Source organism: Cupressus sempervirens, chromosome 1 (assembly GCF_028749045.1).
Source record: "Cupressus sempervirens isolate cs-2001-9-10 chromosome 1, ASM2874904v1, whole genome shotgun sequence".
NCBI classification, from domain to species: Eukaryota; Viridiplantae; Streptophyta; class Pinopsida; order Cupressales; family Cupressaceae; genus Cupressus; species Cupressus sempervirens.
This window is the reverse complement of record NC_143118.1, coordinates 47,098,646-47,124,304: the sequence shown is the minus strand read 5'-3', so window position 1 is coordinate 47,124,304 and position 25,659 is coordinate 47,098,646. Positions and strand designations below refer to the sequence as shown.

Sequence of the window (25,659 nt, the reverse complement as noted above, 5' to 3'; positions counted from 1 at the left end):
AGGAAGAAAAACAAGCCAAATAGGTATCATTCTCTTCCAGTTCAGAGCATGAAGAGGAGTTTCAGTTGGCACCTTGCACAGAAGGCAGTAGTATAGGAGGGGGTAGGGGAAATTGAATTTGTTCAAGTACAGTAAGGGCCGCTACCAAGGTCTGTATCGAAAAATGCATTGGAGGTGCCAGAGGATAATGTGTTACTTGACACGGAGACTGTATGGAGAGAATTAGATGCACGGATGGAGGTAGCGCAACAAAAGGTAGTATAGAAGGAAGGTGAACAGGAGGTGGCACTCAATCGTGAAGGCATGGTAGTTGGCATGGAGATAGCAGTTAGCAATGGAGGGATGCTAGTTGGCATAGAGATGGCAGTTACTAGTGGAGTGATGGCAGTTGGCAGTGCAAAGATGAAAGTTGGCAGTGCATGGAAATCACCACCCTTTGCAGATTGGGGGGCGAAGCATGGTATTTACACCATCCCATTTATTAGCCATAGTGCACTTAGTTCCCGTAGAACAACTACCACAGGCCAAGGTAGTAGATCTCAAATCGACTAAGAAAGGAACCCCCACCATCAGGATCACTACCTCCATGGGAACTGAGACAACACAAGACTATGGTTCAGTAGTTTGCTAGTGCAAGCAACTTCGTCACTTTCATGTACCCATCGATAGTGGTAACAACACAATTAGAATCCCCGCATGCAAGGTGTGATGTCCCCAAAGTGGGCCCCTAACGGAAGGTGATGTAGGTCTGTCCGTGCGGTTTGTCGCTACCACGTGTCCGGGGTCCTCGCCATCGAGGCTATCCTGGGGTTGCCCCCTTAACGCGGGGAGGTGCCGTTTACTAACAGTTCGGGCTTTTGGTACAACGGTTACTAACTTGGTATCAGAGACGGAGGTCTCGAGATCGAGACCCGCGGAGCGTGGTGGGTTGTGATGTCCCCAAAGTGGGCCCCTAACGGAAGGTGATGTAGGTCTGTCCGTGCGGTTTGTCGCTACCACGTGTCCGGGGTCCTCGCCAGCGAGGCTATCCTGGGGTTGCCCCCTTAACGCGGGGAGGTGCCGTTTACTAACAGTTCGGGCTTTTGGTACAACGGTTACTAACTAAAAGAAACTTAAGAGTAGATTGCCTGTATGGCTGCAACATGAGGTAAACCATATCATCCACCTCAAAACTACGCTCAGTCCTCTTCTGGTCTGCATACTGCTTCTGCTGGTTCTGAGCTCTCGCAATATTATCTTTGAGAGTAGCAACTATATCCTTACTCTCCTGTAATAATTCTCCTGCACTGGGTACCCGGCTATTGCCCAACAACAAATCCAAGAAACTAGGTGCTTCATAACCGTAAAGTGCCATGAAGGGTGTCATCTGTATAGTGATGTGATATGTAGTATTGTAACAATACTCGCAGAGATATATCCATCTGACCCTTCCACCCATTTGTTCACAATCTCCCTCTGACCATCGGTTTGTGGGTGATAGCTAGTGCTGGGTGTAAGCTCCGTGCCACATAACCGGAATACCTCCTGCCAAAAATGACTCATGAAACGGCTATCCCTGTCACTCACAATGTTCTGAGGCAATCCGTGCAATCTGAAAACCTCCCGAAAGAAAACCTCTGCCACCTGAGCTGCTGAGTGGGTAGTGGTGATAGGAAAGAAATGAGCATATTTTGTTAATCTATCTACCACCACATAAATACAATCCCGTCCTTGTACCTTGGGCAAACCTGTGATAAAGTCCATGGAGATGCACTCCCACTTCCTGTCAGGGATCGGAAGTGGCTGTAGGAACCCTGTCGGATAGGTGTGTTCTTGTTTGTTTTGAGCTAGTAACCGTTGTACCAAAAGCCCGAACTGTTAGTAAATGGCACCTCCCCGCGTTGAGGGGGCAACCCTAGGATAGCCTCGCTGGCGAGGACCCCGGACACGTGGTAGCGACAAACCGCACGGACAGACCTACGTCACCTTCCGTTAGGGGCCCACTTTGGGGACATCACAACCCACCACGCTCCGCGGGTCTCGACCTCGAGACCTCCGGCTCTGATACCAAGTTAGTAACCGTTGTACCAAAAGCCTGAACTGTTAGTAAACGGCACCTCCCCGCGTTAAGGGGGCAACCCCAGGATAGCCTCGCTGGCGAGGACCCCGGACACGTGGTAGCGACAAACCGCACGGACAGACCTACGTCACCTTCCGTTAGGGGCCCACTTTGGGGACATCACACAAGGGAACTATGATTCCAAACGCAACCATCATATGCAGTTTCAATAGTTTACTATCTCAAATAGACCTAGAACTTTCCTATGGAATACCCGGGTTGGTTACACTTGTGGTCACACTGGCACCAAAAGTGACACCTCCCACCCTAATAGTCACCCCATCCACAATAGTTACTATGACAGTGGCACCTATTTCAGTTCCATGAATCCAGCACAAAGCGGGTAGAATTGATGTGGAAGAAGACTGTCTGCTAGAAAAAATTAGACAATTTACATGGAAGTAGAAGACATACCTCCACAATCACCTACCCTGATGATTGGGCAACAAGAGGAAGAAGCCGCACAGGGCCACCCAAAGATAGCAGGAATGGACAAGGGGAATTAGTACATTGGCAAACAAAAGGTGAGAGCCACTGAAGGTGGCGGTGCGAAGAGTCGCATCCCCCAGATTAAGGACTTAGTTCAGCACTTCCTAGGGGAGCTCGAGGTCATGACATTAACCACTCGAGACATAACAGGTCGAGGTAGAGAGTTGGATATGGAATCTTTGACTTTGGCAGCAGAGGCATTATTGAGGTTCATGACGGATGGACGCCATAGAGAATTCACTGAATGGCTCTAAGGGAAAGGATGGCCTGACACAAAGATGGAGCAAAAAGTGTAAGCATGGAGTAACCCACAGATTATGACAGGACATGGGAAGCATACAGTCATGAGGAGAACTCTGATCAAAATGGAGCAGACTTTCAGAGACACATACTTGCAGCTACAACAAGTTACATTGCAGGCTCACAAAGCAGAAGTAGAATAGGTTCCCTTACAGAAGAGAGTACAAGAGCTTGACATTGAGTAGGCAAAAGAGAAAATCTGCATGAGTAGAACAGGAGCAGAAGTTGGCCACTGCACAGAAAGACCTCATGGATGCCTTGAGGTTGTTGAAGGCAGTTAGGGAGAAGCAATTAATTGCAGAGAGAGACCTGAAGACTCTTCGACAGCCATGTGCCATGACTTCTGCTACTCCAGGGACGTATCCCAACAGTAGATTTGTGATGTTTTCTGTCATCTGGAAAATGACAAGTTTTGTTTTGAGGGAGGGGAATGATGTAGGTGATCAATAACACTTTTGTTAGCTAAGGGAGAGATAATAAATTAATTGTCATGAAACAGTGTGACGGTTGGTATCTTTAACCAATTCAAAGCACTATTTGTAGGGGAATTGAGACACTTTTAGGTGGAAATGTTGGAAATATCATGCTATGAATAAAATATCATTCTTCCCAATTACATATATGCTTTTGTGTTATCTCTTCTCATTCCTGCTATCAATTTTACTGTAGATTGCAGCATTCTTGAATGGTTAATATTGGATGCACTGTATAATCTAGTTCAAACTAGGCATCTAACATATAGCCGATGCTTCGCATGGGATCTTGGTGGAGGCTGGAAGCCCAGTTTGGAAGGCTTATTTGATGCATTTTGGTTCACCTTATGTCTAGCAATTGTGTGTCACTCAGATCATGGAGAAGGGATCTATCTTGGAGGTGTAGTGTCCAAGTTAGAGGCTCTATTTTTCAATTTTGATTGCATTGCAAATAATCAGATTTAATGGGTATGCTTCTACTATTTACCTGAAGCCATTTGCCCATTTGGGTATTTCTAGAAATTAATTATATATTTTTGTTCACAAGTTGCAAAAAAATTTAGAGGAATCTCCAATTGTAGTTTTATTTACGGTGTTACCTAGGGACGCATGTCTGGCCTGAAAACACTCGTCCCCATACCAAAGACATTTCCAGGACAGGGGGCAGCTAGTAGACATCCCCGCCCCATCTCCAATTTTCAAAAAATGACAAAGAGTATCCTGGAAACTCGTGGACATCGCCCAAAATTGGGGGGCACAATTGTATGTCTGGGGGACGGTAGGGACGCCTTGGGAACACCTTGAAAGTCCCCAAGATGGATAGGTGTCCCCAATGGAATAGATTGCATCTGCATTTAAAAATACACATTTTTCTTTTATAAAACTCTTTCTTTTTTAATATTAAAGTGGGTCCCTCTTTCCAAGGTAGGCCTATTGTGCGTATTACTGTTTGGTAGTTAATTCCTGCTATTTGGGGTCCTCTAATTACTATTTGGCAACATCACATTAAGAATAGTGAAATTAAGAATGTTGTTACAGTGATACTACATGCTCAAATCATATAGCAGACAGTTTGCAAGGTTTTGGTTAGGTATGAAAAGTGCATTACAGACCTGGAACATCATCTTTATGCCATTTTATGGAAATGCATCAGGCCTAATTTGATGTTTTGTTGATTTGGGTCCCTTGTGGAAGATTTGGTGAATATTGGAGGTTGCATCAAAAGCCCAATTGATATCTCTCACTTGTGACACAACTTTCTCCCTTGACAACATTTCACCAACATCTTGACCACTTTCCAACAACTTTTGATCTTGTCAAACCTAGTACAAGTTTTCTTTCGAGCCCTGAATGTTTTGCTCATGAAAACAAGATCGGGGATTGACAATGTGCTCACATTCTAACGAAAGGACCTAGAAGCCAATACAACTACCACAAAAGCTAAAACCTAAGAAAGATGACCAAAAAAACTAAACAAAGAGAGGGATTCCCCATTTGCAATAAGGCAATGTGTGGAATGGTCATGACACATAGGATATTACACCATTTCATGGCAATGTAACTGCTGCCAGCAGGGCTTTATGCTAGCACAAATTATTTTGTAATAGGGCCAGTGCTCAGATTATTTCTTGCTGGTAATTATTGATGTGCATTTGCTCAGTGATATTACTCTAAAGTAATAGTTATTTCCAGATCTATAGTTTCTAACAACATATGCTAGGGTTTTTTACCATAATTTGACAGTTGTCACTTGATTTTATTTAAAGTAAATTGTAAGATCAAGCCCTAGGAACAGTACAAAGTGTTTGTTCCTATCCTTAGATGAAGTCCAATAAGGTCAATCTTACTAAACGACTGTGGTAAATCAAGTTCCACTATTATTATCATGGATTGATGTGTTTGTCCTTATATCTTCTATTTTTGCTGAACAAGAACATGTCAATCATGTGTTGTTAGTACACCTATTCCCATTTGGAGAATAATGTAGCAAGGGCAGGCAGGTAGGGGGGGGAGTAAGGAATATTGCATCATTCACATTCCTATGGCTGGATTTATTAGTCTTCAGAGTAAATTATTCTTCAGGGTAAATACAGAAACCCTTTGTTAGTCTGTTAATATCCATGAGTATTTGTTATGGTTTATTAAGAATTGTTTTACTGTGATTAACTATGTAAAGGACTGACTATAGAAGATGTAAGCCCTATAAATATGCGTTATGCACTATTGAGTTATGAATAAAAATTCTCTAACATCTTCAGGCTTGAGGAAATGAGTTGAACAATAAAAGGCCCTTCTATCAAATTTCCTCCCTCCTAGAATAAATCATGAGTCCATGGTACCTATATCTTTGGCATTCTGTTTCTTATCAACATGCAAGTACTCTCCGGAGAGTAGCATTTTATATAGAAAATTCAGTGTAGAATTGAGATTGGGAACATTTCACATTGCTATTGTGAAAATTGTTAGGGATATTAAGTCGTAACGAACTTAAAGGCAGAAGAGAATTAGGTAAAAGAAGTTTGGATGTTTGAAAGAGGCAAATATCACCTGTTCCAATCGCCATTTGAAACGGAGAACAGCAGCTTCAGAAAGCAATCCCAATTCTGGTTCCTCTTCAATGCTCAAGGCAAGCAACTCTGATGCTTCATCATAAGTCATCATATATGTAGGTCTAATTGTAGCGAGCTCTATGTTATGCTCCGCAATGCTTTTCATGCCCAAGTTTCCAAATTCAGGTAAATTCCCTTGTTCAAAAAGTGCATTTTTGTTTCTACATCTTAATTTTCTTGAAGCCTTCATTGCAAGCACTTTACCATTTAAAAGAAAAATTTACCATACCTTCCATCCTCATTAAGAACAATTGATATGCTAACTGTATCACAAACTATGCCCTGTTTCAGACTCATCTTTTCCATAGCAAGTTGTAAGGGAAACATGGGAATTGTTTCTGTAGGTAAGAAAACAGATGTTGCTCTGGACCTTGCCTCTCTGCAGACCATAGAAATCTCATAAAAGTGCCGAACAAATGGAAAGATATGGGTCATTTGGATCCCAAAATTATATAAACTCACTTGATCACTATACTATTGTGATCCACCCAACGTGTTGCATCGGCGACATGTATCCAAACTTTTATACGGCCATCCGGTAGCTTTTCTGCACTCAGTGCATCATCTAGCTGTAACAGGCCACCAACACCCGGATACATTAATGGGAAAACAATCAGGAATACAAAAGAAAATCAAGGAGGAAACAAAATACTGACAACCCAGAAAATTTATAATAAATGCATATTGAACTGGTAACAGAATACTCAGTACTAAACAAACAGAATGTAAAAGAAATAATTTAAGATTACCTCGTCAGCTTCATCTACATCAATTGCATAAACTTTCAAGTATGTAAGATCCTTCCGAAGGTGCTGTATTACAAGTTAATAAACAATGCAATTAGAATCTAAAACTTACAAAAAATAGTATTCGGCACCAATCTATTCTGCCAAGGAAAACTTATTTGTAAAATACCTCATCTCGATCAGGAGGAGGATGATCCAGGATATTTTTTACCACAGAAAGCACTTCATCTGAATGCCTTGTAGGGATTTCAAATTTTAAAAGCTCGAGATTGACATGAACAGGAAAGTAACCAATGTCTATCAATAGGTCTACAGCAGAAGATGACAACCTTGGAATTCCCAAAGCCTTCAACACCTGGCTTGTTAAACATCATTGTCGAAGTAATCTTGTAAAATTTCAATCAGGCATTAAATTGCTGCATTGTATTTTAAAATGGCATCATAATAAAGGCACTTCTTTAAAGTACATAAGGTTTTCAAAGTCCATGAAATTGATGAAGAGCTTCTGGAAACTACTGTGTTTAGTTCTCAACAAAGTTTCCAGATCATGCTGCACAATCCACTATTTGTTCTCATCCTAATGTGTAAAGTGTAGTATGATCCAAAAAGTTAATAAGGCGCATTTAACTATGCCATAGATATAATTACCTCAGTTGCAGTTCTCCTTTGCTCATCGGATTTGCAATCATCCAAAGCAAATGCTTCAAGAGCTTCTATTCGATGTTGGATTTTCTCATCTGCCTGCCAAGAGTATTTTGGAGGTTTGGCATGAATAGGCTGTTCTTTGGCAGATTTCAGAGCACATATAAAGGCCTCCAATTCTCTCTGAGCAGACTCTTTGACTTCTTTTATTCGACTAAGTTCGTTCACCTATTTGTGCCACCAAAATATGATTCAATCACTGGCATTCTCATTAATGAATAAGAAAAACATAAAATAATAGACATAAATCAAATCTGTGCAAAACAATACAATCTAGTCACCAACAACAAAGAAATAATTGAAATCTCTATATTTCTTTTTAAGTTTCATATATTGTTATGACCAAAAAAGGTTAAATTTCTCATCAAACCACATTTCGTATCATAAAATTGAAATGTCTTGTTTGCTAGGAAATTTTGTGTGCAAAAGGAAATGCTCTGAATTCACATTCTCAACAAAAATAATTATTTGTGCTAAATTGACCACCTTGAATCACATTAAAAACTGAATTACATTCTACAAATGATCAGCAATTTGGCTAGAGTTTACAGTCAACTTAAAATATCTAAATAAAGCAAATAAATTAAGTTCCCTTCATGCACTTCTTAACAATGGGCAATAAATATCAAAAAACATTGAAGATAGGCATCCGAAAAAACAGAAAAATGACCTCTTATAAATTGTTCGAATGTTTTATGTCTTTATTATATATAGTTAGATAATAGTTAACAAATAAAAACATCTAAAACAAAGTCACTTAGTTAATAGAATTTGAATTTTAGTTAGTATTAGTAAGAAATAAATTGCAAGGTAATTCCTGCAGGATAGTTTGGGAGGTTGTACACAAAAATGCACTGTTTTATGAGCATTTGCATTATACTATGTGATTCTGGTAAAATGAGTTGAATCCCGAATCAATAATTTCACATTACATATTATTTTATGTCTCCTTTCTGTGATATATAGTGTAATCTGCATTTGCTCACCATTTCAATACAGTATGAGAACTATAAATGAAAATACATTGTGAAGAAACGAAAGGAGATTAAATTCAAAGCTTTTCTTTATCTTCTGAATGGGAGCCAGAGACTTGAAGAAGTGTAAATCGTACCTGATTTCGTTCTTATTCACTACAAATGGCATTTATTTCCATATGCAGTCTTCCACCAAGCCTTTGAAAACTGCTAGCTCTTATCATGCCTAAGTTCAAAGGAGCAGAAGTCTTTGTGGAGTCTTTAAAGTCCATTCTGTACATTCTAGAAGTATTTCATATGGTAGTTCAATCACTTAATCATAAGGTACCAAAATCACTTCAAACAAAATCTTTTTGAAGTGGGATGAGGTTTAAGTGTGATCTTTTACAGGTTGTGTCAATTTGCACACTTAGCTTTGAGAATAGGGAGTGCAGCTGGCATGATGAACAAACAGAAATTATTTATAGACCAATGTCCGAGTTTGGAATCTTTACCTTCTTGACAATATGGAAGCTCCTCACCAATTGTTTTGCAGTCCATTACTGACGTCAAAAACATTGTGCAACCAAAAGGAACATTGTTTTTTAATTGTTAATCTTATAGTGTGTATGATGGCACATTTGTAAAGCTTGAGTATTTCTTTCACAAAAAACAAATATTGTGAAGAAATTTTGGGTTTTAGTAAGACCAAAGATTAGCATAGAGGTATTTCTTTCTTTGGAATTCATCATTGTTGTGAGGTTCTCGCATCATCACCCCAAAATTTTGGGGACCCCCTTTTTTTTATCGCCTTAGCGAATTTTCTTTTGGAGTTGTCCAAAAGTTCTAATTTGGAAATTTTATTCTTTGCACGCCTTCGGGCCAAGAAGGATGCGGTCGGATTTCTTTCTTCACCAAGTCTTAACTTGATTTTCCAGAACTTGTAATTTTATCCTTAGGCCAAGCAAATTTCAAAGACAACATTTTCGATAGTTAGAACCATATTCAGCAGGATAAAATGGCAAATTTTAGTACAGACGAATTTTGAAAATTGGATATAACTATATAGACTTGAGCATTTTCAAAATGAAAATTATTTTTAGATCTGATTGTTTTGGAAAATTTTGATTTTTTTCGGTGAAAAAGAAAATTTTGTGATAGTGAAATTAAATTTGAAAAATCAATTTTGAATGCTAGAAAAAGGATTTATTTTGGTTAAAAAATTAAAATTGCATTGCAAAACTGAAAGTAGGCTTAATTGCAAAAATTTTGCATTAAATTGGTTAAAATTGCCTTCGACATTTTAAAAATATTAAAAGAGATTGGTAATTAAAATTGAAAATCGATTTTAGCTTGCTAAATCCAATTTTAATGATATTTTAACTACCAAAATGTTATTAAATGAAACTTTTAACATCTCCAAGGCTTTCCTAATTTTATTTTCCGATTTTTGGTCACAACCGGCAATTAAATAGGCTTCACTTTGAGCTAAGTAATTTTAGCATGGCATTTAAATCTGGCTCATTAACAAAGATGCAAATTTACTTTTGCTTTCCTCCAGGGCAAGTCGGCCAGCTTGGAGGGACATGGAAATTGTGGTATAAGAAGGGCTTCCCCCCTCTTATCTCCTCATTCCACCTTCCTCTTCCTCATGTGTTGGGCGACTTTTCTTGAAAAGGCAATTTCCAGCCTAGGCAATTCTCTTGTGGAGCAGATTTTCCTTGCTTGGCACTATTCTCCTTCTTCCAATTTGGGCGAATTTCTTCCCTAAGCGATTTGGGAGCAGATCTGAATATTTTCTCTTGCTTAGCAATTTTAAGGAGACATTTTTTTTGGCTAAAGGCCTGCGAATTGCACTAGATTTGGGCGATTCTATTTGGAGGAAACACATCGTCCAAAGTATGATTTTTGGCAAAGTTGGGCAATTTCAAAAAGGTCAAAGTTCTGATTTTGCTAGGGCATCACTATTTGCAAGAAGGCTTACATTTCCTAAGGTCTGATCCAAATCCAAAGAAGGCCCAGTTATTGGTAAAAGACAAAATTAAGGTGAAATTCTATCATTTTAGAGGTGAAGATTAGTTTAAAGGCAGATTCAACTTCTTGTTCTTACTTGGTTTCGTTTCCCTTATGATCTTCTTGCATTCATCATCCACCACTTCATCATTCCATTTATAGGTTGAAGTTTGGAGATAAGTGTAGATTTCATGATAGGACACTTGGCGAAGAAGAAATACGCTAGACCACCCTAGGTTGAAGTTGGGAGATATAAGTGTAGTCCATCCTAAGTTAATGAAGAGGTAAGAATAAGTGGCAGTCCCATCCCTAGGTTGAAGGTTGGAAATTGATAAGTGTAGAGATAGGACTTGGCGATAAAGAAATAAGTTAAATCCATCAATAGAAAGAAGGTTGGAGATTGATAAGGGTAGTCCATATCACTTAGAACGAATGGGCAAAAATGAGTGTTGAGGATGGTAGATGTTAGTGCAAGCAAGAACCCAAAGGGAATGAAGACCAAAAAAGACAAAGAAGACATCATGCCTAAGACCACCTTCTTCTCGAAACTGAGGCGACTAAGTGACACCAATATTGGTACAGTGAACATGATGCAATTAAAGGACAGATCCAAGGAAGGACAATCCCCCATGGCAAAGAAAATCTATAAAAGTGGAATTGTACACATGGCAGCCTTCCCTCCTACCCTGCTTGTCCAGAATTGGTAATGCAGTGTGCATCCCGATTTGATATTGTTACCAAGTCCATCATTTTTGACGAAGGGAAGAGAGTTTTGGCCAACATTAGCTGACAAATGGTCGAAGAAACATTTAATATCCCCCAGTACAAAGGCATGACAAGGGTAATGATGGATAAGGCTGCCAAGTCATTTCAAAATAATCAAGAGACTTTCTTCATTCATCTAAAGAAGAATTGGTTACACAAAGGCAAGAAGAGAGTTACCAGATCATCAAGGCTCACCGTGTCAGATTTCAAATCAGAATATGGCGATCTCATTGTGCTTCTCAGCCGAATCATGGGCTTAGCTCAAGGTATGCAATTCGAGAACTGGATATATTATTTTATTGCTGGAATTGAAAGTGGAAAAAGAAGATTTGATTGGGCTAGGATTATAAGTGAGAATTTAGAAATGCAACTTAGGACTGTACAAAATCAGAAGCAATTCTACATGGGGGTCCTACCTTTCTATCTGATTGCAAGATTATATGAAAATCCTGGACTTGAGGCCTTAGGGGTAGATGGCAATGAGCCGGGGCAATGTTTGGTACACGAGTGTTATCCACAGCTTCATTTGCATAACACCAAGGATTATAAGATGTTTTGTAATGCCTTTGCCATGAAAACGGTAAGGATATTACAAGGGACACCTGCTAAGAGACTCTCATCAAAAGCAAAAGTGAAAGTCAAGAAGTATGGAAGTTGGTTCATCCAATTTTCGCAATTCACATATATTAGAGTAGCAACAAGCACAGTATGTCCCAAGAGACTTCCAAGGTACCCACCCGACAAGGTAGTTTTGATGGAGTTGGGTAGGCAACTTGAGCATTATGACAAAATGATGAAACTTAAAGGTGAGACAGGGATTACTTTCTCATTTGGAATTAGCAATGATAGTTGCCCCAATCCTATCACCTTTGCAGCTGCAGAGAAAGAATTGGAATGGTATCATCTAGCATGGTATAGAGCAAAGCAAGGATTTGATCCTAATGGTCTTATAAGGCATCTCATGGGAATACATTCAAACATGTTCCTACTATAGAGGATTTATGGGCCAATGCACAAGATGACTTTCACCTGAGAAAGCTAGCTTTCTCAAGATTGTCAGTGAACATGATGAGGGCATTCAGATGGAGAGGCCTTGATATTCCCGATCAACTGGAAGATGATGAAAATGTGCTGAGAGAAGACTATGAAACAGTGGATGGAACGGAGTTGAATCCAGTGGATTGGGATGATCACCAGGATCCTTCCTTGGAGGTCGTTACAAGAATGGTTGATTTGCACACCGAGCCGTGGTACAATGCAAAGTTAAGGAAATTACGAAGCCAATGGGTATACCTTACTTATGAGAAGATGAAACCAAAAAAAGGTCCAACGGAGTCGGTCAAACAAAAGGGTGAAGGAGGTAGCCAACAGCAAGGAACAGTTAAAAGCAAGAAGAGAGGTTTGGAGGTTGAGAAAGGAAAAAAAATCAGGAACTTGCAGCAAAGAGACAAAATGCAATGCCATCAAGAGAGAGCATAATTGAGGCTAGAGACCAAAGGAATAATTCAAGTGGACAAGAGAAGAACGTCAATGAGACAATTTAGATCGAGATTGGATGAGTTGGGGAAGGTTGCCATCAAGAAGAAACATTTGGGCACCCTTGCCTCCCTCAATGCTTTTATCAAATACGCGAAAGAATATGAGAAGGATCATGAGAAAACATTGCAAGCAGTGAGCAACATTATGAATTCAGCTGAGCTCAAGATGAAACATACACCTTGCCTCCCATGAAGGAAGTCAACGACAAGCTAGCCAAGTTCATTACTTTGGCTAAAAAGATGAAAGAAAGGGGTAGAATTATATTAGAAGATCATTTGATGTAAGCCCAAGTGGCAAATTCTCCTTCTTGGATAGGATAGGTGTTTGATTCTGATTGGCTACTATTTTGGTGCCTTCTCATTGGTTGCCACTTTTCCTTTTTTTTCATTGGTCCATTGATGAGGTGGCATCTTCTCATGGGCCGATGGGGTGGCAACCCTAATTAGGGTTTCTAGGCTCCAATCTGGATCGTTGGTTTTGCCTCTTTATCTCTACTGTTGGTTGTAATTTCGGGCTTCTATATAAGGCCATCTACTCTCATTTGTAAAGGGTTGGAGAAAATTGTTGCTAAGATAATACCAAAATCGCTTCTCTTTATCATTGTTGTGACTTGCATGGTGACTAAGAACATTTGGTGTTATTGCATAGTTTCTACTTCCAATAGCTAATGCTAGATTTCCTTTAAAATTGTTAAAGTAGATTTCATTTTGAGAAAATTGCTAAGCAAGAGTAGATGGATAGTTGCATGGTGATATTAGTGGATGTTTGATAGGGATCTATAACTAGGCCACTAGCATCTTAGCGGCTTGTTAGGAAACCTTGCATGATAATCTAGTCACTTCCCTTGAATCATTGCATCTATGGAGGTAAAGCCGCTGGTTAGCTTTCATCATATTTGATCCCCGTCCATTTGCTAATCTTTCCATTCATAGGAGTAGGAGTAAAGCAGTGAGTAGTTTAGTATTTGGAGCTTTGAGGAAGGGAGTAAGGAGAAGCATCATTGGTAAATACACCCCCACCATCACCACCATCAACATCATCTAGCACTCATACAAAATCATCACCATCATCCCAAAACCCAAGTCATCCTTGAATGAACAACGTAAGGTCGCCTACTTGATTACCAGCAAATCACATTGATAACTGAGTTAGTATCCACAAGTGTAAGGAACATTGGAGTTTTTCTCATGTCTTTATGAGTATTAACTTTTCAAGAGAGAAATTGAGTGTCTGACATTCCATGTCAAGTATTCAATTGCTATATGTTATGTAGTGGTATAAAACTGATAATCAACACTATCTGGCGCTAGGAGGGCTGAATTGAAGTTCTGAATTGTATAGGAGGGCTTGAATTGGAATTCATTAGGAGGGCTGAATTGAAGTTCTGAATTGTAAAGGAGGGCTTGAATTGGAATTAATTCTTGAAGCAAGTTTGAAATTAGAAGCATTATTGCCTCCTCGCACAATCAACGTTATTTGGCACTAGAAGGAGGGCCTGATGTTTTGTTTGAGGATTTGTTGGTATTTAACTATGAAGAAGAATGGTGCTTCCCAGATCAAATCAACCTAGAGCAACTTGGGAAACACTCCAAGACCATATTGTAGCCAGTTTGTGCTCAACTGCTTGGGAGGAAAGTGAGAACACTAGAGATTATCTAGACACCGTTGACGTATTGACTCAAGAAGAAAGGAAAGCACAAGATATTGAAAGGAGAATTCAAAAAAGGTTGGAACGTCAAAGAGAACTTGAAAGGAAGCTCGAAAGAGAAAGGAAAGCACGAAGACAAGCTCAAGCCACTCTTGAGGAAAACTCAAATTAGAAAATCAATGGGGTTGGAATTATAGTCAAGCTGGATAGAAGAATTGGGCCTTTTTCCCCCGAAAGGTTTGAGAAATTGCAATCTGATAGGAGGCAAAGGATACTGAGATCCACACCACACCAGGAAGAGGATTTACTTGTGTTAGAATTTCATAAGAAATTAAGGAATCATTGGGTCGCTGATACTTCAAATTTGGCTAGCTCCTCAAGTCAACCAATTCAAGCTCAAGTCAATCAAGCAGCAATGGCTCAACCACCATGGATTCAAAACAATGCCTCACCCATTTCATTCCAACAATATCATGATCTACCGAAGAATCCGGCGGGATTCTGCTCCAAGATTTTTGTTAATGACCCTAATCGTACAACAAAGGAACATATCAAAGTATTTGGAGATGCATTGTGCAACAGAAGGATTCAACATGAGGATGTAGCGTGCAGGCTTTTCCCTTATTCATTGGGGGAAGACCCTTACCATTGGTTCGTCAATCTGTCGGTGTTGTCTATAACAGGATGGGTCCAGCTCATAGAAGCTTTTATAGCAAAATTTGGCATGCCCACCACACCATTGGAGTTGCATAGGATGTTTGTGGACATTAGGAGACATGATAAAGAGTCAATAAGTTCCTTCAACAATCATTTCCACAAAGCCTACATGAGATTGCAAGCCCCTTACACAATGACGAAGGCAAGTGCTTTGGAGGCATATTACAGTGCCTTAGTCAGACAACTATGTTTACAAGGATGGCAAATCTTGCTCCCACAATGTTGAATGAAGCTTACACTAAAGCAATTGAAATAGCGAAGCAATTGGGCCAACAAGGAATGGACCCTCCAAGTGCTAGGTATCCGAATAATCCAATTCCACAGCTTGCACACCAGACGCCTACAAATCAGTTAGTGGTACATCTGGGACCTCCATTGTCCTAAGCACCACCATCAATGCCAATTTATCTACAAAGTGCAAGTTCATCCACAAGAACACAAGAAGAAAAGGAGGAAATGAAGGAATTGATCAACCAAATCAAGAAGCTGTCTACAGAAGTTACTTATTTGAGAAATCAAAACAATCGACTCCAATCTTTCCAGAGGAACAATCAAGGAGGTAATCAAGGAAACAATTATCAAAATCATGGCGGAAGCTATCAAGGAGGGTATCCAAGAAATCATCAAGAAGGTGGATACCAAAGAAACTATCAAGACAGAGCCTACCAAAGAAACAACCAAGGTGGTGGTTATCAAAGGAACTATAGAAATAATAACCACCAAGGTAATAGCCAACCACAAGATCAAGGATATAACAATCAGTCTAACCAAAAGAGGACATGGAACAAAGGCCCAAACAATGGAAATGTGGTGTCGCCACTGGATACTCAAGCCTCAATGGACAGTAGGCCGGTGGATAGAATATTTTTCGCTGAGTCCACCATGTCTAAATATTGCAAATTCCATGAGACTAATCAACATTCAGAGTTAGAATATGCTAAGTTCAAGAGGGCATCCAACCTATTTCAGAACATAATAGATGAGTCAAACAACCAAGAAGATATTAAGGTCACGAGGTATGAAATTATCCCATCCTCAGGAGATGATCAATGCTTGACTTATGAGGAGATTTCATTTCCACCAGAATTTGAAGCATATGAGGAACACCAAAGGAGATTTCCTCCTGAGTCAGCCAACGGGCCAGTTGGAGAGGTAATAGATCAAAATGAATATAACAATGAGTCGGATTTTTCTTTCCCACCTTTGGGAGATACTATTCTAGTTCAAGGGACAGGTGGGAACCAAACATTTCAACAACCGGCTAGCAATGCAAGGTTTTATCAGAGGAACAATAAGAGGAATGATGGACCCTTCACGTCTTCCATACCTCTAAACAATTTCAATATGCCTCCACACCCCAATGCAAGTAACATACCAAATTCTTCAAGGGATGCACCTGAGTACAAACATGGTAACCATAACAATGGAGGTGGAACATAGAGTTCCCAACAAAGTATGCAACAGAACAATCAAGATGTTTGAGGATCACAGAGTGTCCAGTCAACACAAGAAGCAAATAGAGGAAGAACAGGAAACAATGTTGTGAATAATGATGAGTTGAAAAGATTAGGGCAGAGTGTAACAGAGGAGATGAAGAAGATCAAAATCAATCTCCCTTTGTTTGAATTGTTGAAGATAACGGAGATTAGAGATACATTCCTTAACAATTTGAAGGATAACAAATCACAAGGGTCACACACTCAAAAGTATAATAACACATACTCAAGGGAGGCCTCCTCCTAACTCAGTGCATGTGATCCAAGACATTTTAGGAGGGAACATGACGAATTCATCTCAAGAGATTTCATACAGAGGGATAGAGAACTCTACACAAGAGATTGCATATGGCGACATTAGTGAGCCAAGGCCTCAACCAGTTTATGTAGCTCAAGGATCAACGCCGGTGGAACCACAGACTCAAAGAAGTCAAGACCCGATAAACAATAAGGAAACAGCGAAGAAAGAAGTAGTTCAACCGACAGATTTTGGAGTGAAGCCGAAGCAAGTACATAAGACACCCGTAGTATATTATCAAGGGAAAGATGAGCCTGCCCCATTCCTGCTATTAGTGAGGACATTTGGGAAGCTTCTCCACAATTGTTTGATAGATTCAAGGGCGTCAAGTAATGTCATGCCTTTGAATATTTGTAGACGTTTGGGAATCACGCCTTTGGTATCAAACAGAAGGGTTACCCAATTGGATAAGACAGAAGTGTCGGTGGCAGGTGAGCTACACAACATACACATGCAGTTTGCATCTGATCTGAGGATGGAACACATGGTGGATATTTCAATGGTAGATGTGGCCGATACCTATGGATTGATCCTAGGTAGAGATTGGGCCAAAAGGTTGAATGGATACATGGCAACTATCTTTTCTCACATGTGGCTCCCATGGAAAGGACTCGCCAAACAAATCAGAATCGATAGCACCCCAAGGTTGAGATTGACAGTTACTAAGTATGGGGAATCAAATGAGATCTTGTTTGCGGAAACAAGTATGAACACATATAGACCTAAGAAGACAGAAATGTTGACAATGAATATCATAAGTGAAGGAAGGGATTCCACTGAGATCCTGATTGAGTCGGATCCAGATACTTCGTCAAATGATGGTGAATGCATGTTAGAGAATTTTAAGAACTTTGTGACTAGAACTGTACAGCAAGGAGTATAGTTGGGTAAGAGAACATCAGTGAGAGACTTATTATTGCCCAACTGGTGCAGAATCCACAGTGTCTTCCATTCAGAATTATCTTGCTCCTTGTGCACAGTTGCCTTAGAACAAGTAGAGAAGAGAATCCCAAGGGCTCTAAAACAAGATGATCAACATGGAAAATAGAAGATTGAAACTTTACAAGTTGATGAAGCGGAAAGTAGCATGATGGGTGAAACAAAGAACCAAACTACACCCCCTAACAGGGAAATGAAGAAAAGCGATGAGACAGACAAGTCCAAAGGTTCCCAAGAGAAGTATCAAGAAAGTGATGGAGTATGGACTCTAAGGTTCGATGGTTCCAAGACCAAGCAAGGAGCTAGAGCCGGATTTGAGATAGTTAGCCCGACAGGGGCAATATATTTGGAGGCACATAGATTGCAATTCCCATGCACCAACAATATGGTAGAATATGAAGCTTTGATTTTAGGCTTGTGTGCTCTCAAGAAAGGTGCCAAGATACTTCACGTACTTGGAGATTCATATTTAGTAATTGAGCAGATAAAGCAGAAGTTCGCTTGCCATGACAAGAGATTAAAGAGATATAGAAACGAAGTTTGGGATTTGATAGAGGACTTTGATGCCTTCAATATCAAGTTTAGCTATAGAGCAAATAATCAAGTGGCTAATGCCCTCACACAAGCCGCAAGCTCACTAGCACGAATTAAATTGGACAGCTTGAAGAAATTTGGAGTTGAGTTAGCATTGGTCCCATCAATACCAGATAATGTCAAGAACTTCCAAGTGTTTGAAGGCGATAGACATATCCTCAAATTCTTGACCAATTCAGATGTCTTCACAACACAAATCATTGATGGTGAAGTGGGTGAAGAAGCAAAGATTGATTTAGAAGGAATTATGAGCTTGAAGACAAATACTATTCCAAAGGAAATGATTGAGTTAGAAAGGATATTCGACATGGACCAATTCAACAAAGTGCCATATCAACCCACAGGAGGTGATGATTGCAAAAAGGTAAATTTGGGAACAGAAAATTGTCCCAAAATAGTTCATATTGGGAAAGTTTGTACACCTAAGGAACAGGCGGATATACTGAGTTTGATGAAGGAATTCCCAGATGTAATTGCTAAGGGATATTAAGATTTGAAAACGTATAATCCTTCCATCATCACACATATGATTCCACTGAAGGAAGTAAGCCATTTAGGCAACGACAAAGGCCAGTCAATCCTTTGTTAGAACCATTGATATTCCAAGAAGTAAAGAAGCTACTAAATGTGCAGATCATCTTCCCAATGAGGCATTCAACGTGGGTCGCCAATCTCGTCCCAGTTAGGAAGAAAAACGGAGAAATAAGGTTGTATCGATTTTAGGAATTTGAACAAAGCATCAGAAAAGGATAATTATCCATTGCCATCACTAGATGAGGTCTTGCAAATTGTAAATGGAGCACAGATGATGTCATTTATGGATGGATATTCAAGGTACAATCAAGTGATTGTTGAAGGAGAAGATAGATTGAAGACAGCTTTCACCATGAAGTGGGGAACATTTGCATACAAGAGGATGCCTTTTGGCCTGATCAACACAGGTGCAACATTTCAAAGGGCCATGGATTATGCTTTCAAGGATTTAAAAGACAAGTGCATTATTATATACATGGATGACATAACAGTATTTTCAAAGAATAGAGAAGATCACATTCTGGATTTGAAGGAAGTTTTCACGAAATGTAGAAGGTTCGGAGTTTCTTTAAATCTGAAGAAATGTATGTTTGGAATCACCAAGGGAAAACTTTTGGGACATGTAATTTCAGAAAGAGGTATCATGATAGATCTAGAGAGATTGGAGGCAATTTCCAAACTTGGCATGCCAGCTAGCAAGAAAGAGCTTAAATCATTCTTTGGAAAGATCAACTTTGTGAGAAAGTTCATATCCGCATTCGTTGAGATTGTAAAGCCAATGAACAACATGTTAAAGAAAGATGCAAAGATGGATTAGACTCCAGCAGCAAAGAAAGCATTTGAAGAAATAAAGCAGGCTATCATTAACGTACCAGTTCTAGCAAGTCCAGATTATGAGAGGCCATTCAATATATATTCTTTTGCCTCTGATCACGCATGTGCAACCATTTTAACACAGAAGAATGAAGCTAATGAAGAGCATTCGATAGCATTCATGAGCGCACCTTTCAAGGAGGCCAAATTGAATTATCCAAATTTGGTGAAACAAGCTTATGCCTTGGTGAAGGCAATGAAGAAGTCCAAGCATTACGCCTTGAGAAGCAAAGTACATGCAATTGTGCCTGAAATAGCAGTGAAGACTCTTTTAATGCAAAACGAACTTGGAGAAAGAAGAGGAAAGTGGGTCGCCACTATCCAGGAATATGACGTAGAAATTCAACCTATGAAATTGGTCAAAGGACAACAGTTGGCGCAGACCATGGCATCAGAGGGACCTAAACTTGTGCAACAAGTTTACGAATTGGAGGATGTGCACCCCAATGAATGGTATCAAGACATAATCAATTATTTGTCAAATCATCGGTGCCCTTCACATTTGAATCCAATACAGAAGCAAGCATTGAGATTCAAGAGCAAAAGATACATGCTGCAAGGAGCAGTGTTATACAAGCAGAATCATGAGGGGATATATATTTGAGATGTGTCAGAAAAGAAGAAGCTAGAAACATTTTGGAACATTTTAATGATAAATGGGAAACGAGACATGGATCAGATTTGGCTACGGCACATTGGATACTACGGGTCGGATACTACTGGCCAACCTTGTTCAAAGACACTCACGAACGCGTAAAGACTTGTCATGTTTGCCAGACATCAACGAAGAGACAAAGGAATCCAGCAATGCCTTTGCAGCCTATTATCGAGGTGAGACGTTTTGAGATGTGGGGACTTGACTTCATTGGTCCTATCAATCCACCTTCCTCAGCGCAACACAGGTATATTCTAACCACAACTGACTACTGTACCCGGTGGTCAAAAGCTCATGCTTTCAAGAATTGCACTGCTGAGATTGTCATCAAATTTTTAAAGGAAAGAATCACTACCAAGTTTGGGTGTCCTGCTTTTGTACGTGATAATGGTTCTGCTTTCATTTCTTTGAAATTTCATACGTGGGCATTCGACCATGGGATCATTTTAAAATTTTCATCAAGGTACCATCCCTAGGGGAATGGCCTAGCAAAATCCACAAACAAAAACCTTTTGACCATGATCAAAAAACTTTTAGACAAGAACCCAAGAGATTGGCACACACAGCTGAGATATGCTTTGTGGGCCGATAGAACAAGAGTTAAAGAGTCCATAGGAATCACCACTTATCGTTTGGTCTATGGACAAGACCCGATATTCCCGATTCAATTGAAAATCCCAACTTTAAGGTTCATACAGGAATACTATGATGAGAACGAAGATAGAGTCCAAGTTAGGTTGGCTCAACTGATGCAGTTAGATGGAAAAAGAGATGAAGCCCTAGAAAAATTTGCAAAACATCAAGGGGTAGTAAAGCGCAAAACAGGGCCTTTAGGATCTTTGACTTGATCTTATATTGGGAAAAGGCCCATGAAAAGAAAGGACAACATGATAAATTTGACAAACTATGGAAGGGTCCTTTCCAAATTTCAGAAATTATCACGGATAATGCATTTAGACTTAAGACACTCACTGGTGAGGACGTTCCATTGCCTATCAATGGGCAATTCCTCAAGCATTATTTCCAAGCCTAGGACTCCGTCCAGAGCCCCCTTTGTACATAGTTTAGGTTTATTTTCGGTTAGTAGTTTAGTTTTCTTTCCGTTCTTTAGAATAGAGTTTGTTTTGGACCATTTGGCCCAAAGGTTAGAGTAGTTTCCCTTTCGGTTGGTTAGAGTAGTTTTCTTTTAGTTGTTTAGTTTAGGTTGTGAGGGAGCTCAATGACTTCGGATCTTTTAGCTTCCCTTAGTTGGAAAGCAATTTTGGTTTTGGGCCTTTACAAGTGCAATGGGGGTCCATGTTATCACTCGTGGACGAGGTGTGTAGATTTTACATTTCTAGTGACAAAATGGAGTCCGTCTTGTTCATTTCTTGAATGCATGTGACAAGGTTCAGAGATTAAAGGATGTGCTTAGTCATTAGTCTATGGTAGAACTTGTACTAAATTTGGGTCAAACTCGATAGAGGTTCTTAAGTTACTTTTGATATGGTTACAACATTCTACTCACACTTAAATGCTTTGAGTTCTTCGTGTTTTGAAGTGAAGTTGGACTTAGTAAAAATCTTACACCTGCTTCAGCGCCACTGTGGTCTCCAAACCCTCCGCAAGCTTCATTGCCTACAAGCCAAACAAAAGATTGAGAAAAAAAAATTGGGTTCAAGGGTGTGCAATCATCTCTACCGATGCTATAAAAATAATCACTAAAGGTAGAACCGTGATTGTGGGGCCATAGCGATAACTTCATTGGGGCTATAGATGCCTGACTGGAAGTGGGGCTCTATCCAAGTTGCTTTTGAAGTAAGGATATTATAATAAATAAGTTTAATGGATATGAGAGATTATCAAGTCCTTGTCGAGCGGGGAATAAATCATTTGCACACACGTGAGTAACTTATGGTCAGGGTGCTTAGGATCAACTTGAGAGTTCTTTCCCTTGTTGAGTGCTTGTACTTAAGTAAATTTGCGGATAGGCCATCCTGAGATTTTTGTTCTAAGTTATTTTATTCTTGAAACATTCAGGAACATTTCACCCATGGAATCGCCAGATGTTGTGAGGTTCTCACATCATCGCCCCAAAATTTTGGGGACCTCCTTTTTTCGATCACCTTAGCGATTTTTTTTTGGAGTTGTCCAAAAGTTTTAATTTGGAAATTTTATGCTTTGGATGCCTTCAGAGCAGAAGGGATGTGCTCGGATTTCTTTCTTCAACCGGTCTTAACTTGATTTTTCAGAACTTGTAATTTTATCCTTAGGCCAAGAAAATTTCAAAGACAACATTTTCGATGGTTAGAACCATATTCAGCAGGATAAAATGGCAAATTTTGGGACTTAGACGAATTTTGAAAATTGGATATAATTGTATAGACTTGAGCATTTTCAAAATGAAAATTTTATTTTTTTTAGATCTAATTGTTTTGGAGAATCTTGATTTTTTCGGTGAAAAAGAAAATTTTGTGATAGTGAAATTAAATTTGAAAACTCAATTTTGAATGCTAGAAAAAAGGATTTATTTTGCTTAAAAAATTAAAATTGCATTGCAAAATTGAAAGTGGGCTTAATTGCACAATTTTGCATTAAATTGGTTAAAATTGCCTTGAAGATTTTAAAAATATTAAAAGAGCTTGATAATTTAAAATTGAAAATTGATTTTAGCTTGCTAAATCTGATTTTAGTGATATTTTAACTACCAAAATGTTATTAAATGAAAATTTTAACATCTCCAAGGATTTCCTAATTTTATTTTGCGATTTTTGGTCACAACCGGCAATTAAATAGACTAATTTCACTTTGAGCTAAGTAATTTTAGCATGGCATTTAAATTTGGGCCATTAATAAAGATGCTAATTTAATTTTGCTCTCCTCCAGGGCAAGTCAGCCAGCTTGGAGGGACATGGAAATTGTGGTATAAGAGGGGCTCCCCCCATCTTATCTCCTCATTCCACCTTCCTCCTCCTCGTGTGTTGGGCAATTTTTCTTTAAGAGGCAGTTTCCAGCCTAGGCGATTTTCTTGTGGAGCAGATTTTCCTTGCTTGGCACCATTCTCCTCCTTCCAATTTGGGCGAATTTCTTCCCTAAGCGATTTGGGAGCAGATCTGAATATTTTCTCTTGCTTTGTGATTGTAAGGAGTCTGATTTTTTTTTGCTAAAGGGCTGCGAATTTTGCACTAGATCTGGGCAATTCTATTTGGAGAAGGAGATGTGGTCCAAAGTCTGATTTTTGGCAAAGTTGGGCAGTTCCAAAGAGGTCAAAGTTCTGATTTTGCTAGGGCATCACTATTTGCAAAGAGGCTTACATTTCCCAAGATCTGATCTAAATCCAAAGAAGGCCTAGTTATTGATAAAAGACAAAATTAAGGTGAAATTCTACTCATTTTAGAGGTGAAGATTGATTTAAAGGCGGATTCAACTTCTTGTTCTTGCTTGGTTTCGTTTCCCTTATTATCTTCTTGCATTCATCATCCACCACTTCATCATTTCATTTACAGGTTGAAGTTTAGAGAGATAAGTGTATATTTCATGATAAGACACTTGGCGAGGCAGAAATAAGCGAAACCACCCTAGGTTGAAGCTAGGAGATATAAGTGTAGTCCATCCTAAGGTAACGAAGAGGCAGAAATAAGTGGTAGTCTCATCCCTAGTTTGAAGGTTGGAGATTGGTAAGTATAAAGATAGGACTTGGCAAGGCAAAAATAAGCTAGATTCCATCGATAGAAAGAAGGTTGGAGATCGCTAAGGGTAGTCCATATCACTTAGAACGAAGGGGCAGAAATAAGTGTTTAGGATGGTAGATGTTAGTGCAAGCAAGGACCCAAAGGGAACGAATACCAAAAAAGACAAGGAAGATATGATGCCTAAGACCACCTTCTTCTCGAAATTGAAGCGAATAAGTGACACCAATATCGGTACAGTGAACATGATGCAGTTAAAGGACAGATTGAAGGAAGTGCAATCCCTCATGGCAAAGAAAATCTATAAAAGCAGAATTGTACACGCAATGGCCTTACTTCCTACCTTGCCTTGTCTAGAATTGGTAATAGAGTGTGCATCCCGATTTGATATTGTTACCAAGTCCATCATTTTTGACGAAGGGAAGCGAGTGTTGGCCAACATAGGCGAGTAAGTGGTCGAAGAAACATTTAATATCCCCCAGTATAAAGGCATGACAATGATAATGATCGATTAGGCGGCCAAGTCATTTCAGGATAATCAAGAGACTTTCTTCATTCATCTAAAGTAGAATTGGTTACACAAAGGCAAGAAGAGAGTTACCAGATCATCAAGGCTCACCGTGTCAGATTTCAAATCAGAATATGGTGATCTCATTGTGCTTCTTAGCCGGATCATGGGCTTAGCTCAAGGTATGCAATTTGAGAACTGGATGTATTATTTTATTGATGGAATTGAAAGTGGAAAAAGAAGATTTGATTGGGCTAGGATTATAAGTGAGAATTTAGAATTGCAACTTAGGACCGTACAATATCAGAAGCAATTCTACATTGGGTCCTATCTTTTCTATCTGATTGCAAGATTATATGAAAATCCTGGACTTGAGGCCTTAGGGGTACTTGGCAATGATTCGGGGCAATGTTTGGTGCACGAGTGTTATCCACAACTTCATTTGCACAACACCAAAGATTATAAGATGTTTTGCGATGCCTTTGCCATAAAAACGGTAAGGATATTACAAGGGACACCTACTAAGAGACTCTCATCAGAAGCAGAAGCGAAAGTCAAGAAGTATGGAAGTTGGTTCATCCAATTTTCGCAATTCACATATATTAGAGTAGCAGAAAGCACAGTATGTCCCAAGAGACTTACAAGGTACCCACCCGACAAGGTAGTTTTGATGGAGTTGGGTAGGCAACTTGAGCATTGTGACAAAATGATGAAACTTAAAGGTGAGACAGGGATTACCTTCTCATTTGGAATCGGCAATGATAGTTGCCCCAATCCTATCGCCTTTGCAGATGTGGAGAAAGAATTCGAATGGTATCATCTAGCATGGTATAGAGCAAGGCAAGGATTTGATCCTAATGGTCTTATCAAGGCATCTCATGGGATACATTCAAACATTTTCCTACTATAGAGGATTTCTTGGCCAATGCACGGGATGAGTTTCAAGTGAGAAAGCTTGCTTTCTCAAGATTATCAGTGAACATGATGAGGGCAATCAGATGGAGAGGCCTTGATATTCCCGATCAACTGGAAGATGATGAAA

At 39.5% G+C, this 25,659-nt stretch overlaps 1 protein-coding gene across 4 annotated transcripts in view; it reads right to left on the bottom strand.

The window, feature by feature from the left end:
- The window catches only part of EMB2730 (Ribonuclease II/R family protein), a 121,199-nt gene that overhangs the window by 38,109 nt on the left and 57,431 nt on the right, over positions 1-25,659 (bottom strand). For all 4 annotated transcript variants that reach the window (XR_016361379.1, XR_016361378.1, XR_016361381.1 and 1 more), the window contains exons 6-11: positions 7,364-7,585; positions 6,885-7,070; positions 6,719-6,781; positions 6,432-6,538; positions 6,199-6,348; positions 5,908-6,067 (exon numbers count right to left, since the gene is read on the bottom strand). Coding sequence is in view for 1 of the 4 variants with exons in the window: in XM_089816308.1 (XP_089672434.1) it covers positions 5,908-6,067; positions 6,199-6,348; positions 6,432-6,538; positions 6,719-6,781; positions 6,885-7,070; positions 7,364-7,585 (888 nt within the window). In the remaining 3 variants the exon portion in view is untranslated. The remainder of the gene's footprint in view (positions 1-5,907; positions 6,068-6,198; positions 6,349-6,431; positions 6,539-6,718; positions 6,782-6,884; positions 7,071-7,363; positions 7,586-25,659) is intronic.